Source organism: Prionailurus viverrinus, unplaced genomic scaffold (genome assembly GCF_022837055.1).
Source record: "Prionailurus viverrinus isolate Anna unplaced genomic scaffold, UM_Priviv_1.0 scaffold_53, whole genome shotgun sequence".
Classification (NCBI taxonomy): Eukaryota; Metazoa; Chordata; class Mammalia; order Carnivora; family Felidae; genus Prionailurus; species Prionailurus viverrinus.
The window spans coordinates 1395337-1414703 of NW_025927616.1; the positions used below are offsets into that span (position 1 = coordinate 1395337).

The window sequence follows — 19367 nt, forward strand, 5'->3', positions numbered from 1 at the left end:
CACCTGGGTGGCTCAGTCGGTTGAGCTTCCGACTTCGGCTCAGGTCACCATCTCGCAGTCCGTGAGTTCGAGCCCCGCGTCGGGCTCTGGGGTGACGGCTCAGAGCCTGGAGCCTGCTTCCGATTCTGTGTCTCCTTCTCTCTCTGCCCCTCCCCCGTTCATGCTCTGTCTCTCTCTGTCCCAAAAATAAATAAACGTTAAAAAAAAATAATAATAATCCTTCCTTTACTACTATTACAGTAGTCTAGAAGAGGGCGAGCTTCACCATCTGACCCTTTCCCCCTTGGCTTAATCCATCTGGGAGGATACGACAAAATACCATAGACCGGGCGGTTTAAGCCACATTTATTTCTCACAGTTCTAGAGGCTGGAAAGTTTAAGATAGAAGTGTTAGCAGGTTTGGTTTCTGGTGAGAGCCCTCTTCTGGCTTGCAGGTGGCCACCTTCTCACTGTGTCCTCACATAGTGGAGAGATACGGAACTGGTTTCTCTGCTTCTCTTTCTAAGGACACTAATCCCATCACAGACCCACCCTCATGACGTCATCTAAACCTAATTACCTACCAGAGGCCCCACTTCCAACATTATCACATTGGGTGTGGGCTTCAACATTTGAATTTTAGGGAGACACAGACATTCACAGACTTTCACTCTATAACAGCGATTGTGATTGGGTTGGAGAAGAAGATGGAATCAAGCAGATTTTATAAGAGCTGAGGGACTTTGGACAATGTATAGCTAGTGATTTTATTTACTAGATCAGGAAATAAGAGAAGTGACAAGTGTGAAAAGAAGGTGTAGAGTAGATTATGTTGACTCTGAAAATCTTGTGAGATATCCAGATGGAAATATACAGTAAACTACCAAAATTTTACTCAGGCACACAGAACCAGAGACTGGAAGAAATGCGTACATTAGGAAGTCATTAGAACTCAGGTTGTAGTTAGAGATATTCAAGTTGATGAGACAGGATGGGGCCAATGTAGGAGAGAGAGAGAGAGAGAGAGAGAGAGAGAGAGAGAGAGAGAGAGAGAAGGATGAATTAGGGAAGACTAACACGGAAATGGCATTCAAAACTCAAAAGAGAAGAAATTCAGAAGAGGAAAGCTGAGAGAAAACATATTACAGAAACCAATCTTCGAGAAAGGTACAGAAATAAAGGAGAATAGGAAAGTGAGACAAAGTGTCAAAAATAAGAATTGACAGTTATGCTTTGAATTTGAAAATTAGGAGATCTCTGTACATTTTGACATTAACCTAGTCAATGAAAACAGAACACAGATTACAAGAGATTGAACAATAATTTGAAGGAAGGGTTTGTGGATATCAAGATGTATTTGTAAATAAGAACCTTCAGATTTCAATTTAGCTGAACCATCAGTAAACCAAAATTAAATCATAAATTTGCAATTTTGTTTTAGACTTGTGTTGGTGTGATGTTAGTAGGCCCAACAGGTGGAGGAAAGACAACAGTCAGAAGAATTTTAGAAAGAGCATTAACACTATTACCAATTGAAGACTTCCTATCAACTAAAGAAAGCGAATCTATTTCACAGGTAAATTGTGTACTAACCAAATGTTTCTCTGTTTCTTCAGATCTTTATACTTCAGTAACATTTTATATCCTATTTATATAAGTATATTCTTATTAAATTTATTGCTGGGAATCTTGTAATTAGGAATCATTGTAGTAAATGGGACTTATTTTTTTCATTTGAATCTCAAACTAGTAATTACTAGTGTAAAATAAATGTAGCGAATTGTATATTTATTTTGTATTTAGTCACCTTAATGGACTGGTAATGGTAAGTTGTAATTGTTTTTATAGATGATCAATTGAATCATCTTCAGTGAATATAATTTTGTCTCTTTTGTATTATTTATATAGTTTATACTCTTATTGCATTGATTAACCCTCCAAAACAACGTTAACCATAATAATATCTTATTCCTTACTTTATCTGAAATGCAGTTAATATTTCTACATTTAATATGGTATTTGCTCTTGGTGTATGATAGATACTCTTTCATACTTTGGAAATTTTCTTCCATTCTCATTATACTTTGGTTTTTGACTTTTTGGGGTTTATGAAGTAATTTTTTAGAATCTATTGTAGGATTTTTTAGAATCTATTTTTTTATGTTTTAATTGGTTAATGTAATAAGTTATGTTGATAGATTTGCTAATGTTAAATTGTCCTTGAATTCCTAGAATAACTCCCACTTTTTCATGATGTATGTATTTTTTTTTTAACTTAAATTATAGTTAACGTACAGTGCAACATTGGTTTCAGGAGTAGAATTCAGTGATTCATCACTTACATACAATACCCCAGTGCTCATCCCAACACGTGTCCTTCTTAATACCCATCCCCCATCAGGGCGCCTGGGTGGCTCAGTCAGTTGGGCATCTGACTTTGGCTCAGGTGAAGATCCCACGGTTTGTGGGTTTGAGCCCCAAGTCGGGCTCTGTGCTGTTGGAGCCTGGAGCCTGCAGCCTGCTTCAGAGTCTCTGTCTCTCTCTCTGCCCCTCCCCCACTCACACTCTGTCTCTCTCTGTCTCTCAAAAAATGAATAAACGTTAAAAAAAAATTTAAAAAGAAATACCCATCTCCCATCTAGCCCACCCCCACCCACCTCCCTCCATCAACTCTCAGTTTGTTTTCTTTCATGAAGAGTCTCTTGTCGTTTGTTTCCCTCTCTTCTCTTCCCCCCCCCCTTTCCCATATGTTCATCTGTTTTGTTTCTTAAATTCCACATATGAGTGAAATCCCATGGTGTTTGTCTTTCTCTGATTGACTCATTTCGCTTAGCAGAATACATTCTGGCTCCATCCACGTCATTGCAAATGGCAAGGTTTCGTTCTTTTTGATGGCCGAGTGATATTTTATTTAATATAAAGTTAGATTCCAATAAATAACGTGTACTTCAGTGCTCTTATTTAAAGACCCGTTGGCAGTATATTCCAAAAGTTTTAGAAAGTCAAGTTCTCAGTTTTGTGGATTTTTTTTTTCAGTTAGTGTGCAATTCCCTGCTTCAAAATCGTGCCTGTGGCGGTTCATAGCCTTTGTTCTGTTCTCTTTCTACCTCCCTGTCAACAAGTCTAAATTAGTTCTTAACCAATTATTGTCATTAATAAGAGGTGAGCTATGACAGTAGTAATAATATTTATGGAATACTAAATATGAGTCAGATACTGGCTAAAGCACTTTTGGTTGAATTGTCTCATTCGTCCCCACAATAGCCCCTGTGGGCAGGAATTTGTTTTATTAAAAACATTTTTTAAATTACATAAGAAGTATGTACAATTGTGAGAAACTTGGGGAAAATGCAAAAACAAAGAATTAATAACCACCTAGAGAGAATGACTACAAACATTGCTGTATTCCCTTTGATTATTTTTCCTACACAAAATATATTTTGAAATAATTGAGATAGTACTGTGCATAAATTACCGAAATTTTATTAATGTTGGCATTTTCACCTAATACTGTATACTGAGAATTAACCCCATGTCATTCAAATTTTCTTACAGTGTGATTTCAGTGACTGTATTCTGTATACATGACTATACTATCATTTATTTATAATTCTCTCCTGCGTAACATTTTTAAATTTGGTGTTTTTAAAAATGTAGTGACAATCAAATATTTAGGTTGGTGGCAGGGCCTTAGGTAATGGAATTGTTTTTGATCTTCCTCCTTAGTTCATGGCTTTGTGCTCATTAGTCTCTTCAAGACCTTCTCTTTAGTTTCTTTTAGTGCAGTTTCGTCTCCTTTATTTCCTAACCTTACCCTCTCTTCCCTCTTCATCATAGGAACCCTGTAATGTGTTTACTGTGGGTCCTTGTATAGGTGTATCCCTTGAAAATGTCTCTCTAGGAATGGGATTGGTTTGCAGTAAGGTATAATTTCGCTACCTACGGTGAGGTGAGATTGAAGGTGAAACTCACATATCATGTAATTAGCCACTTCAAGGTGTGCAGTTCAGTGACATTTCGTGCACTCACAGTGTTGTGCAGTCACCACCTCTCTCTGCTTTCAACACTCTTTCATCACTGCAGGAGAATACCCCGTATCCATTAAGAAATCTCTCCCCATTACCTTCTCTCTCTCTTCTCTGGAAACCGCTGGGCGGCTTCCTGTCTCTATGGATTTGTTTGTTCAGACTGTTTTGTGTAAAAGGAATCACAGCATGTGACCTCTTGTCTCTGGCTGCTTTCAGTTAGCATATGTTTTTCAGGTTCATTCACGGTATAGCATGTGTCGCTGCTTAATTCCATTTCATGGCCGAATAATGGTCCATTTTGTGGAATCTTTGTCGATCCATTCATCACAGTGTATCTGTTCCTCCTCTGATGCGTATTTGAGTTGTTTCCGCCTTTTAGCTGTTATGAATAATGTCACTACAACATTTGTGTACAAGCTTTTATGTGGATATATGTTTTCATTTTACGTGGACATCTGTGCCTAGGAGTGGACTTGCTGGGTCATACGCCAGTTCTGTTTACATTTCTGGGGAAGCACCACACTCTTCTCCACAGCAGCCGAACCATTTTAAATTACCACCAGCACTGTAATGAAGCTTCCCGCTTTCTCCAGATCCTCACCTACACTTGTCTTTGTTTTTTTCCATTTTACTGGATGTGAAGTGGTATCTTGTAGCAGTTTTATCTGCATTTTCTTTTTTTTTTTTTTTTCAACGTTTTTTATTTATTTTTGGGACAGAGAGAGACAGAGCATGAACGGGGGAGGGGCAGAGAGAGAGGGAGACACAGAATCGGAAACAGGCTCCAGGCTCCGAGCCATCAGCCCAGAGCCTGACACGGGGCTCGAACTCCCGGACCGCGAGATCGTGACCTGGCTGAAGTCGGACGCTTAACCGACTGCGCCACCCAGGCGCCCCTGCATTTTCTTAATTACCGGTAGATGTCGAACACCCTTTTACGTGCTTACAGGCCATTTGCGGATCTTCTTCGGAGAAACATCTATTCACATCTTTTGTCCATTTTATAATTGGATTGTCTTTTTGTTGTTGAGTTGGAAGAATTCTTTATATATTGTGCTTATGAAGCCCTTATCAAATGCACGATTTGCAAATATCTTTTCCTGTTCTGTGAGTTGCCTTTTTGCTTTCTCGAAAATGTCCTCTGAGGCACTAAGGCCGTTGATTTTTCTCGGGTCCAATTTATTTTTTCTTTTATTGCTTGTGCTTTTGGCATCCAATCCAAGAATCCGTTTACAAATTCAAAGCCGTGAAGATTTGCCCCTGTGTTTTCTTGTACTAATTGTGTACTTTTAGTTCTTAAACTGAAGGAACCCATCTATTTTGAGTTAATTTTTTGTATATGGAGTGAGGTAGGGGTCCAACTTCATTCTTTTGCATGTGGATATCCAGTTTCCGTCCGTTAATGAAATTATTATTCTTTCCCATATAGAATGGTGTTGGCATTCTTGTCAGAAATCAGTTGGCCATGGGGTTGCCTGGATAGCTCAGCTGAGCATCTGACCCTTGATCTCAGCTCAGGTCCTGATTTGAGGGTTGTGGGATAGAGCCCTGCATTGGGCTCTGTGCTGAGTGTGGAGCCTGCTTAAGGTTATCTCTCTCTGCCCCCCTCCCCTGCTCCTGGTCTCTCTTTCTCTTTAAGATAATTTATAAAAAATCAGTTGGCCATAGATGTTTGGGTTTGTTTCTGGACTCCCAGTTTTATTCCATTGTCCTGTGTGTGTCCTTGTCCCAGGATATACATAATTTGATTATTGTAGTTTTCTAGTAAGTTTTGAAGTTGGGAAGTATGAGTCCTCTTTGATTTTTTTTTTTTTTGGTTTGTTTTTGTTTTTTAATATTATTTTAGATATTTGAGGCCCCCTTGGATTCCATATGAATTGCCTATCCCATTCTTTTTTCTGCAAAACAGGCCATAGGAACATTCATAGGGATTACAAAGTATCTGTAGATTACATTAGAGAATATTACCATGTTAACAATATTAGGTTTTCTAGTTTACAAACATAAGATGTCTTTCCATTTTTAGGTCCATTGTTAGTAAGTAAGAAAATTTTTTTCTTTTTTGTAGTTTTCAATAGGTAAGTCTTTCTCCTCCTTGATTAAATTTATTTCAAAGCATTTTTTTCTTTGGATGCTACTATAAATAGAATTGCTTTCTTAATTATTTTTTTGTTGTGTTGAAGTGGGTTCGTTGGTGCTATATATAAATGCAGCTGGTTTTTGTATGTTGATCCTGTACCCTATAAATATGCTGGTTCATTTATTAGCTCTAGTAGTTGTTCTGTAGATTCATTGGGATTTTCTGTATATGGAATCATGTCATATTTCAGTAGAGATACCTTGATTTCTTTCTTTCCAATTTGGATGCTTATTACTTTTTTTTCTCACCTAATTACCAGGCTAGGACTTACAGTACAGTGTTTCATAGCTGTGGTGAAAATGGGAAGTCTTGCCTTGTGCCTGACTTGAGGGAGAAAGTTTTCAGTCTTTCACCACTGAGTGTGATGTCAGCTGTGGGTTCTGCACAAATACCCCTTATCACAGTAAGGAAGTGCCTTCCTATTTCTAGTTTGAGTGTTTTTCTCCTGAAAGGGTCTGGAATTTTATAAAATGCTTTTTTGCCTCTCTTCGTATGATTATGTGGTTTGTTTCTTTTGTTATATTAACATGATATATTACATTGATTGTCTTATGTTGAACCTACCCCTCCATTCTTGAAATAAATCTCATTTGGTCTGAGTGAATAATCCCTCAATGTGTTGTTGTGTTCTGTTTGCTAGCACTTTCTGGAGAATTTTGCATCTGTATTCATAAGGGATGTCTGTCTGTAGTTTTCTTATGGTGTCTTTGTGGGGGTTTAATATCAGGGTAATTCTGGCCTCATAGAATGTGTTAAGAAGCATTCCCCCCTTTTCTATTTTTTGCAAGAGTTTGAGTAGCATTGGTGTTAATCATTTTTCAAGTGTTTTGTAGAATTCATCTGCCATCTGATTTTGGACTTTCTTAGAGATTTGGGTTACTAATTCAATCTCTGTTTGTTACAAATCTGTTGAGATTTTCTACTTGTTCTTGAGTCACTTTTGGTAATTTTTGTTATTTCTAGGAATTTGTAGCCCGTGGATTATGTAATTTGCTCCTGCTGTTCTCTTATAATCCTTTTAATTTCGCTAGTAATGTCCATACTTTTATTTCTGATTTTATTTATTTGTGTCTTTTTTGTTTAATAATTATTTCCTTTTAATTGAGGTATTATTGACATATAATATCATATTGCTTCAGGTGTACAACCTAGTGATTTGACTTTTATATACACTGTGAAATGATCACCACTAGTCTAGTTACCATCTGTAACACACAATTAATGCAGGATTGCTGACAATACTCCCATGCTGTGCATTGCAGCCCCATCACTTACTTATTTTATAGCTGGAATTTTTACTTCTTAATTCCTTTCACCTATTTTGGCCCCTCTACCAATACTCTTCCCCTCTGGCAACCACCAGTATAGTCTCTGTATCTGTGAGATACACAGTCCCTCTCTGTGAGTCCCTCTCTGACTTATTTCCTGAGCATAACCCCACGATCTATCCATGTTGTTACAAATGGAGAGATTTCTTTCTTTTTTAATGACTGAAGAAAGTAGATTTCTTTCTTTTTTAATGACTGGACATCTTTATCCATTCGTCCATCAGTGGACGATTAGCTAGCTTCTGAATGTTGGTCATTGTAAACAATGTTGAAACTAACATGGAGGTGCATATAGCAAATCAGTGTTTTTGTTTTCTTTCGAATAGATACCAAGGAGTGGAATTGCTAGATCGTATGGTAGTTCTATTTTTAGGGTTTTTTTTTGTTTGTTTGTTTTGTTTTTTTAGGAAACTCCATACTGTTTTCCATAGTGGCTGCACCAATTTACATGCCCGCCAAGAGTGCAAAAGGGTTCCCTTTCTACACATTCTTGCCAACACTCGTTTGTGGGGTTTGGGTTTTGTGTGTGTGTGTGTGTGTGTGTGTGTGTGTGTGTGTGTGTGTGTGTGTGTCTTTTTGATAATAGTTGACAGATGGTATCTCACTGTGGTTTTAATTTGTATTTTCTTGATGATGAGTGATATTGGGCATCTTTTCCTGTGTCTGTTGGCCGTCTGTAGGTCTTTTTTTGAAAATTGTCCATTCAGGTCTTCTGCCCATTTTTTAATCAGATTGTTTGGGTTGTTTTGGTGTTGAGATGTGTAAGTTCTTTATATATTTTGAATAGTAACCTTTTATTGGGTATATCATTTGCAAATACCTTCTCCCACTGAGGAAATATTATAATTAAAACATAAAGTTGCCCTTTTGTTTTGTTGTTGATTTCCTTCACTGTGCACAAAGCTTTTCAATAGTTTAGTTTTGCTTTTGTTTCCTTTGCCTTAGGAGACACATCTATAAAAATGTTGATATGGCCAGTGTCCGAGAGATTACTGTCTGTGGTTCTCTTCTGGTTTTTTTATGGTTCCAGGTCTCACATTTAGGTCTTTAATCCATTTGGAGTTTATTTTTGTTCCTGGTGATGGAAAGTGGTCCAGTTTCATTCTTTTACATGTAGCTGTCCAATTTTTCCAGCACATTGAATGAAGAGACTGTCTTTTCCCCATTATATATTCTTGTCTCCTTTGTCATAGATTAATTGACCATATAAGTGTGGATTAATTTCTGGGCTCCCTGTTCTGTTATATTTATGTGTCTATTTTTGTGCCAGTACCATACTGTTTTGATTACTGCGGCTTTAGAATACAGCTTGTCGTGTGGAATTGTGATACCTCTAGCTTTGTTGTTCTTTCTCAAGATTTCTTTGGCTATTCAGGGTCATTGTGGTTCCATACAAATTTTAGGATTGTTTGTTCTAGGTTTGTGAAAAAATTGTATTGGTATTTTTTTTTTTGTATTGGTATTTTGATAAGGATCACATCGAATCTTTAGATTGCTTTGGGTAGTATCAACATTTTAACAATATTTGTTCTTCCAGTTCGTGACTGTGGAATATCTTTCCATTTATGTGTCATCTTCAATTTCTTTCATCATTGTTTTATAGTTTTCAGAGTATGGGTCTTTTACCTCCTCGGTTAAGTTTAATCCCTAGGCATTTTATTCTTTTTGGTGCAGTTACAAATGGTAGTTTTTGGTTTTTTTTATTCCTCTTTCGCTACTTCATTATTAGTGTATAGAAACACTATTTCTTGGTATTAATTTTGTATGCTGCAACTTGACTGAATTCATGTATTATTTCTGACAAGTTTTGGTGGAATCTAGGATTTTTTATGTATAATGTCATGTCTTTTATAAATAGTGCCCTCCTTTCTACCAGTATGGATGCCTCTTACTTCTTTTTCTTATCTGATTGCTGTGGCTGGGACTTCCAGTACTGGGCTGAATAAAAGTGGTGAGAGTGGCTGGCCATCCTTGTCTTGTTCTTGATTTTAGGGAGAAAGCTCAACTGAGAGTTATGTTATGGCTTCTTTTCAGACTAACCTTCATCCAGGATGGTTTCTGTCAATTTATTGTCTTTTTAATGGGCCAAGTTTTTATGTTTCTTTACATGCCTTGTGATATTTGTTGAAAATGGGGCATTTATAAAAACAGCCACCTTTCCCAGTCTTTACAAAGCTGCTCTGTCACGGGGTTGTTCCTCACTGATTAGCGGGGTCTCCTCTCTGAGATGAAAGTTTCACGTCTTCTCAAGTTTTTTCTGGGCAATGCATCTTGACTGGGCTTTCACAGTTTGACTTTCACCATTCCACTGGCTACACAGCTTAACTTGAGTGTCTTAGTTTCCTAAAAATTCCTCCTACCCTAGTGTCTCCCTCAGGCTATATATGGTCTGTTGCTTGAATTCATCCGTAAGGTCTGGTTTTAGGCTTTTGTGGGTCTGTAGTCTCCCTGAAGCCTTCACAAGAAGTGCCTGACTCTTTTCCCCGCTGAGATCTGAGTTTGGTAGAACGGACACCGGTCCTGCAGGCAGCCCCCAGGCAGGCTAGAAGGTAGCAGACAAGGTCTTCTTGGGTGCCAGCTCTGACCTGAAGCTAAAAACTGTCTTCTGCTCTCCCGCATCCATATGTCTAGCCCTGACTCCAGACACACCACATCCCAGTTCATATGTTGTGTTCCTGGATGAGGACCAGTGGGATTTTTCCCCCCATTTCTTCCAGAGATATCATTATAGTATTTAGAATTTTTAAAGTAGTGATTTGAATATTATGGCTAATTTTAAAAAGTCAATTGTTACTGTCCTTTTTAAATTGCTGTCCTTTTTTAAATTTAAGTTACTGTCTTTATCGGGTATCTTTCTTTGGAGTGAAAAACCTCTCCCTAAACCCTTTGGTGTTAATAGCGCAAAAATGTAAATAATTATACTCTGGCTGATGCTTTTAAGAAACCACACTGGATTTTGTTCAGGTTCCAGGAAGAAAAGGAAAGGTAGATATTTGTGTTTTAAATCCAAAGTGTATCACTCTTAGTGAACTCTATGGACAACTGGACCCTAACACTATGGAATGGACTGATGGATTATTATCAAGCACAGTTCGAAATTATGTATATTCTAATACTGCAAGGTACTCAAAAAAAGACAACGATCTTGGACTGAAATCAAGAATCTCGGATGCATCCAATGTAAGTTAATATGGAAGGATTATTATTATTTGACTCTGTGGATTACTTCATTGATTAAAAATTGGTATTTAAGCATTATTAGATACTTACCAGTATAAAAGTAAATTTAAAAGTTATTATAATCAGTTTTTAAAAAGAAAAATTATAAGCTATGAAAAACAACAGAAAATATGTCATTGTGTTTTAAAATGGTTGGTAAACAATAAAATGAAAGATACTTGCTTTTAAAGGAACACAGGGGATTAGGTGTTAGTGGGGGTTGCTCTAGTGAATCTAGCACCACCAGGACACCTTACAAATTAATGAGCTACGAAAACACTTCGGTGGAAAAGCGAATAAAGCTTTTGATACAAAGTTCATCGTAGAATAAACATAAATAGCAAAAAACTTTTGAAGACTTGTATTCTCATTAGTTATAGAGCTTACTAGTAAATTTCATTAGCCAAACTATATTAACAGAAGAATGACATTTAGAACCAAACAGATAAGCAGAGTTGTTTTTTTTTTAAGTTTTTACTTAAATTATAGTTAACATAGTATAATATTTGCTTCAGGTTACAATATTGTGATTCAGCACTTCCATACGTCACCTGATGCTCATGCTCACAGGTGCACTCCTTAATCCCCGTCACCTGTTTCACCCACTGTCCTACCCACCTCCCCTCTGGTGACCAGCAGTGTGTTTTCTGTAGTCAAGAGTCTGTTTCTTGGTTTGTCTCTCTCTCCCTCTCTTTTTTCCCCCTTTGCTCATTTGTTTTGTTTCTTAAATACTACATATAAGTAATGTATAGATTGTTGAATCACTATGTTATAGACTGAAACTAAGGTAACACTGTATGTTAATGACACTGGAATTAAAATTAAAAAAGAACAATATTGAGTCTTCTAATCCATAAAAGTATTTATATCATGGACACACACACACACACACACACACACACACACACACACACCCCTGTATATTCTGGATACAAGTCCCTTATCAGGGACTATGATTTGCAAACACTTTCTTTCATTTTGTGGGTTGTCTTTACTTTCTTGAAGGTATCTTGTGAAACACCAAAGTTTTCAACCCTGACGAAGTTCAGTCTACTTTTTACCTTGTCACTTTTTTTTTTTTTGATATCATAGCTTTAAAAAGCTTTGTATAATTCAAGGTCACAAAGACTTTCTTTTAAGTTTTATTCTAAGAGTTTTATAGTTTTAAGTTTTACAGTTAGGTCTTTAGTCTATTTTGAGTTGATTTTTTGTGGACAGTACAAGGCAGGGATCCCAGTTCAGTTGTTCCGGAATTATTTGTTGAAAAGACTATTCTTAAAAAAAAAAAAAAAAAAAAAAGACTATTCTTTCCCCCATTGCTTGTATTGTCTTGTCACCCATGTCAAAATCAGCTGATCATAAATGTAGGGATTTATTTCTGGACTCATAGTTCTGTTCCATTCATCTTCATATCTGTCCTTACGCTAACGCCACACTTGAAAACTAGAGCTTTGCCCTGAGTTTTGAAATAGAAAATTAAAGTTGATTTTAAGACCTTGGCAAACTGATTCGGTAATGTGTATAGAAGAACCAAGGGCCATGACATTCCCGAATTTAAAAAAAGGGAAGAATTTGGGGGATGAGATCTGCCGGATGTCAGGAATTATTATAAAATTAGGGGAAAACAGTGTGCTCTTGGTGCAGAAAAAGGTGGCAGTTCTGGGCTATTATGTGCCTGTGACATAATGTAAACATGTACGTCAATTTCATAGGGAAATTGACAAATGCAAAGCTAGTGTGAGATTTTATTACACCTTCCTCAGTAATTGACAGAGAAGGAACATGATACAATTCACTAATTATACCAGTTAGAAATGGAAATAGGAAAAATTCTAACAGTGATGCCACTATGAAAACTATATTGGAAAAATGTACAAGAAAGGAACTTGTCATAGCAGGATGGCAGGGACGGGGGCAGGGGAGGGGGGCAGGGATGCCTGTGCAGTTGGCAAAAATTGAATAAATGGAAGATATACTCTATTCCTGTATAAAAGGACTTCCATCCTAAAAATGCCAATCTATACCAAATTAATATATGTATATAGTGTCTTTCCAAGCAAAATCCCAATTAAAAAAATTGAATTAAATGATTGTAAAGTTCATTTGGAAGCACAAATGTTCCAAGAGTTTTAAGAAATCTGGGAAGAAAACCATAGTACTTTATATTTCTAAAATGTTATTACATTTTAGAAACATTTAACATTTTAGCGTGTTACCCCAAAATTTTAAAACTACCGTGAAGGAGGGTCTAGGAAAATATATATACTGAAATATCAACAGTTTCTTTATAGATGGTGGGAATTCAGAGAACATTTGCTTTCTTGCTTTATGGCATTATTTTAATGCTGTACAACAAACATGTACTAACTGGAAAATAAAACTGGAAGAATTTTCTAGAAGAAAATGGCCTGTACTCACAACTCAGCTAAGCCACCCTGTGCTGGTTACAGGGAGGTCTTTCAGCCACAGAATGTGTGCCTTTTCTATTTTAGTACTCAGCATGTTGACATGTTTGAGTTGGAAAGTGTGATGAAATAAACATTATTGATTACCTGTTTTAGGTTTTCAAACTTGATTCCTCTGATACAGCAGATATTGACGATAATATTTCTAAGAAGGAGATGGAGAAAGATGTTAAAATCCCAGAAAGTCAGAGTAAGTGTTACTATTAAATTCAGTAAAGATGATTCATTAACAGGGAAGAAACTGAACAAATGAGCTGAATCTATATCTTTAAAAACGTTGATTTTTGTTCCTATACTATTTACTTTTCCCTCACTTAAAATTTATGTACGTGCGTATTTACCGCATGTTATAGCATCCTACCTACATACATAATTATGGCGCTGAAGCGGTAGGTTGTGCACGGCCCTTTCAGCTTATAAACGGACATTAATATCTCACAAGAACCAAGCAGACGTTCAAGTAGAGAGAAGTCTTGGGTGGAAGCCTGCGGACGCTCCCAGCCCAAATAACACAGCCCGTACACACGCGTCTAAACAGAACTGCGCATCCATCATGTGCTGCTTTGTGGCGTGGGTGTGCGGTGCGGGGTGCGAGGAGGCGGGGCACAGAGAGCTGTGGTAAGGCACCTGCTCCGGAGGAGGTGAGGGTCCCGGTCGGAGCCCCATCAGCTCACTGCTCCGGGCTGAGCCTCGAGCACCACAGGCACCAGCCGGACGCTTGTGTTCCAGGCCCGGAAAGAGACTTCTGCTCCTGCTTGTCCTGATTTAGAATTCCTGAATGTCTGTGTGTCCCTCTCCCGCATTCAGGTTGGGGAGTGTGGTCTGTGGGCAGAGCAGGTGCCTTCCGGGGGTTCTAAGACAGGCCTGGAGGCAAGTATGGCCGCCGCTGACTTAGCATCCCGACGGCCTCTTGGTCCTGGCCCTGGGATCCTTTAATGTCCTTCAGGCGGCTAACTATTTTCCGTCTGCACGGTGACCCACACGCTCCTCCCCTGTCTTGACCGACAGATTTCCTAGAACTGAGGAGCAGGTTGGTGCGTGTAGAACATGGAAAGAGGAGCCAGTGGGGCCACAGCGCAAACAACTCTATTTGTCTACTTCCCTTCTCTGTCCCCCAGAGGCAGCATGTCCAGAAAGTATCCGGGGTGGAAGGGGAGCTCACCAAGCGCATGATTATGGGAAAGATAGATCCAGGGTCTTGCTCTTCTCCAAATGTAAGGGCCGACTGCACAAGCAGCAATCAGAGAATGTGGGCCGGGTTTGAAGAGTGGTTAAGCCTGTGGTCCGAGTAGTTATTTCTACCTAACATGTTAGAGACTACACATGAACACATTCACTCTGCTGTTCTCTAGGGTGTCATTTTTCGCCTTGTTAGAAAATATTTTCCAAACAAAATAGGGAATTTGTAAAATTGTAACACAAGAAGACTGAGATACTCTGTTACGTTAAAAATATTTCTCTCTCCAGACCACGATTGGCAGTGGATTATTTTGGATGGTCCAGTGGATACGTTATGGGTAGAAAACCTAAACTCCATGCTGGATGATACTAGAACGCTGTGTCTGGCAAACAGTGAGAGAATAGCCTTAACTAGTAACATACGAGTGGTTTTTGAGACGGACAGTCTCTCTCAGGCCAGTCCTGCAACCGTCAGCCGGTGTGCAATGGTCTACATGGTAAGTTCCCAAAAACAAACGTCTCAAGGAAAACGTGTTGTTTAGGGTAATAAGGGTAATAACTAGTCATTACCTACAGCGTTCCTGATGATTGTTTTATGATTACCTCTGGATGTGGCAGGGTTTTGTGTCCCCTCAAGTCTCCTAACCCAGGAGTGAAAGCGTAGTCTCTCCTGTTTAAAGGAGGACGACCCAGTAATTGGGGTGGCAGGTGTCCCACAACTGTGAGCGGTGCTTTCGATGGACAGCACAGGCTGCTGGTGACTTATCTTTCCCACGGAGGAGAGACACCTTTCCTCACCTGCCTGTGACCCTGAGGGCCCGTGAAGTATATTTTGCCAAGACAGTGGTGGGAGATGGAAGGCACACAAAGATTAAGTGTCTCCTCTCCACGAAATTAATCATTAGCCATGGTTGGCCCTGTGTTCTGATCCGCTGAACTCGCTGTAACGAAGCTAAGAACAGCGCTGCTTTTCTGGCTAAGCCGCTCCCCTTGCCGGGTACACGTAACCTGCCCCCCAACCCCTCCCCACACACAGTCCCCCACCATGTGTTGTCTTGTAAGACCAGCGTTAACACCATAAGTCGTCTCAGAGACAGGTCCTTCTTCAAGGTCTTGATCAGCTGCCCTTTGACGACTGATGATGCTGTGTTTTGCTGGGGGCGGAGGTGAAGTAAAGATAATAAGGAGGAGGATGGACGCCTCATTTTTCTTTATTTACGTAAAATTACCTTGTGCTTTATATTGTTAGGATCCTGTTGATCTGGGATGGGAGCCCTATGTCAAGTCATGGCTGTTGAAAACTTCTAAAATTATGAGTCAAACAGGAGTGAGTTGTCTTGAATTCTTGATTAAAAATAGCGTCACAGACGGACTACAGTTTATAAAGAAGCATCAGAAATGTCAGCCGTTTCCTGTACAGGACCTAGCAGTGGTCACAACTCTCTGCAGGATTCTCGATGCCTTCTTTGAGTTCATGAGTGAAAATGGAGGCTTTGGAAAATGTGAGCTTTTTCCCCTTCTAAGTCATATCAATGGTCTTGTGTGTCACTTAATGCCAACTATTTATCACCTTCTATTAAATTTTACAAGAGAAAACAGAGAAAGGAAGACCAGGAATTTTCAGTCTATTTGAACCAGACACACACATGGAAGAAACTAAAAATCACTAACAAAGGGGCATATCAGTGACGTAAACTAATGTACATATGTTGGTGGGTCACATGGAAAACGAGGATGAGGAATTCCAAGAGGGTCTTTCTGAGGGAAGAATGCTTTGCTTGTTTGTTGGTTTTAAGGATTCTTAGAGATGGAAATAAGGGAGGGAAGTGTGTCCAGAATCCTCGGCAAAAGCTGTAATCATGCACAGGTGTGAACCTGGAGAGTAGTCAAACGTGTTGGGTGAGAGCAAAGGATTCTGGAAATAGTGTAGCATTATTGCTAACAGCACGGCCCCTGGAGTCAGAAGCCTGCCTCCCAAGACCAGTTCCACTGCTTCCCGAGGAGATGGCTAATTAGGCCAGGCTCCCAACGCTGTCTCTGAAACCCAATTCTGGATCCCCCAAACTAACAGAAATGGTAAGAAGCCCCTGAGGTGACAAGAGGGTAAGGTCCCACGTGGGGAGCACGGTAGGGCCGAGAGGGACAGAGCCAGATACCACGAGTGGGCGAACGTTTAGGTTGGCCTCTCCCCTTCTCGTGGCTCTGAATGGACCGTCACTCCTGCCTTTGCCCATCGGCCCAGCCCAGCCCGGCCGGCCGGAGGCAGCAACAAAATACCGTGTTGGCAGTGAGGCCCCACGAGGTTAAGGAGCAGGTAAATGCATGTTTCTTCCCACTGCCACCCCCACCCCACCCCTGCACATCTTAAAGTCTAAGCGATTAAGAGAAAGAGCCCGCATTTGAAAGAGAGCAGTGTCAGCGAGGATCAGGTTTCCTGCCTTGAAGAGCGCCCACTCCCTCTCCAGATACACAATTCCAGACGCACCAGGAGCACGAGCCGCCGCCGCCGGGGAAGTGGGAGCGCTGGAAACACAGCAGGAAGCGGGTGAAAGAAAGAACACGATAAATGGGTTGAACGCCGACTTGGTCAGCTGAGGGACTCACTTCCCTTGGCGTCATTCTCTCTAGGTCCGTCCAGTGACGCTACAATGCGCGTAGCCGCGCGGGCACGTTTCTGAATTCGTGTTTGCATTTTCTTCCCAGTGGTGGGATTACCGTCTCTTATTTTCCCTTATCTTTGAACTTTATTACAGGGAAATCTCAGGGTTGCGTACGTGTGGGGCCCATACCTGAGGTCCTGTTTTCTCTTGGGACACTTGAGTCAGCCAGAAACCTAGGCAGGAAGACGTTTCCTTGCAGCTTCCCTCAGCGGCTGACCTTTCCTAGTCCCGTTTTCACCGGGAAGCTCTTTCAGGGCCTCAGGGCCCCAGGTCCATTCAAGAGTCTAATCCGGCTGCCTTCCCTCTCTTGCACAAAGTCCACCCTCCTGGATCACTCACAAAAGCCCGGTGCTGCCGCAGCCCGTACTGGGTGCCACACCCCAGGGCGCAGTGGGAGGTGCGTGCGCATTGACTCCTCTTTCTTCTTTGTGTCTGATTCTGAGGGAGCGCCCCACCCCCTTTTTATAGCTCAGCTGTGGTTAGCTCTTGTTAGGATAGATTTTCTCCATACTTGTGTGTTTGTGTCTGGCTGATTTGCCACATTAATGAGATTCAGTAAATTGGAAAACCTATTTGAGATGGATAATTTTGAAGTGAAATATAAATTTTCCCAAGTGATCTTTAAAAAAGGAAAAATCTGATAGAAAGTTGAATGTTTTTAACATTTATTTTTGAGAGAGAGAGAGAGAGAGGGAGGGAGGGAGACACAGAATCTGAAGCAGGCTCCAGCCTCCAAGCTGTCAGCACAGAGCCCGATGCAGGGCTTGAACTCACGAACGGTGAGATCATGACCTGAGCCGAAGTCGGACGCTTAACTGACTGAGCCATTCAGGTGCCCTGAAAGTTGAATTTTTAAAAGCCTTCTCCCACCCTCCCCAAAATACTGAGCCAAGCTCATTAAATTTTGTTGGTAAATTTCACCAAGCTTCTGCAGAACAAATTATCTTTATACAATCTGTTCAGAAGAATAGAAAAAGAAGGAAAGCTACACAACTTGTTTTATGAAGTTCGTATGCAGTTGATGCCCAAACCAGACAAGGTGATACGGAATGGACAATCATAGACCAAGTCTGTTCATAAATGTGGATGCTAAGATTATAAACAAAAATGCTAGAAAACTAGGGGGGCTAAAGATACACCATGACAAAGTAGCTTTGCCTTCAGCATGCAAGAATGATTTAACGTGACAGTTACCTATCAGAATAACTTGCCAAATAAGCCTATCAAAAGAAAGAAACCATGTCATTATTTCAGTAAATGGGAAATGCATTTAAATAACATTGTACAACTTATATGTTAAAAGTCACTTGGTGGGGTGCCTGGGTGGCTCAGTTAATGGACTTCAGCTCAGGTCATGATCTCACAGTTTGTGGGTTCAAGCCCCGCATTGGGCTCTGTGCTGACAGCTCAGGGCCTGGAGCCTGCTTTCAGATTCCCTCTCTCTGGAGCCTGCTTCCCTCTCTCTGACCCTCCACCCCCCCAAAAAAATAAATAAACATTAAAAAAATAATAAAAGATACTTGGCAATCCAAGAAAAGATAACTTACTTTTTTTTTTTTTTTTTTTAATGTTTATGTATTTTTGAGAGAGACAGAGACAGAGTGTGAACGGGGCAGGGGCAGAGAGAAAGGGAGACAGAATCCGGAGCAGGCTCCAGGCTCTGAGCAAGCTGTCAGCACGGAGCCTGATGCGGGGCTCAAACCCACAAACCGCGAGATCATAACCTGAGCCGAAGTCGGACACTCAACCGACTGAGCCACCCAGGCGCCCCAGAAAGATAACTTTCTTAACTCTTGGCTTTTTCTATTAAAAACCTACAGTAAACATTTTCAGCAGTAATCATTAGATGCGTTCCTATCGATTCAGAACCTTGGGAGTTTCTTGGGTGAATCTGAAACTGGCACCCACCCTCCTGAAACTGGAGGGTGAGGAGAGACCAAAGAAAGAGGCAGACTAATCCAGATTGGGAGCTGGCAGGGTTTTCTTTTTTGTAACTGAAGCAGAGTTAACAGACAGCATTGTTAGTTTCGGGTGCAGTACAGTGATTCAACCTTTCCGCACCTCACCCTGTGCTCAGCATGACGGGTGTTCTCTTAGTTCCCTTCACCTGTTCCACCCATCCCCCACCCAGCTCCCCTCTGGCAACCACCAGTTTGTTCTCTGTTTTTAAGGGTCTGGGGTGTTTTTGTTTTTTGTTTTTTGTTTGTCTCTGTTTGTCTTTGTTCATTTGTTTTGTTTCTTAAATTCCATGTATGCTCGAAATCATATGGTATTTGTCTTTCCGACTGATTTCACTTAGGATGATGCCTTCTAGGTCCCTCCATGTCATTCCAAATGGCAAGATTTCATTCTTTTTCATGGCTCAGTAA

At 40.2% G+C, this 19367-nt stretch overlaps 1 protein-coding gene across 1 annotated transcript in view; it reads left to right on the forward strand.

Annotated features, from left to right (window-relative positions):
• The window catches only part of DNAH14 (dynein axonemal heavy chain 14), a 328550-nt gene that overhangs the window by 158196 nt on the left and 150987 nt on the right, over positions 1-19367 (forward strand). Inside the window, exons 39-43 of the mRNA XM_047848102.1 lie at positions 1421-1555; positions 10440-10655; positions 13256-13349; positions 14627-14835; positions 15588-15840. Coding sequence (XP_047704058.1) covers positions 1421-1555; positions 10440-10655; positions 13256-13349; positions 14627-14835; positions 15588-15840 — 907 coding nt within the window. The remainder of the gene's footprint in view (positions 1-1420; positions 1556-10439; positions 10656-13255; positions 13350-14626; positions 14836-15587; positions 15841-19367) is intronic.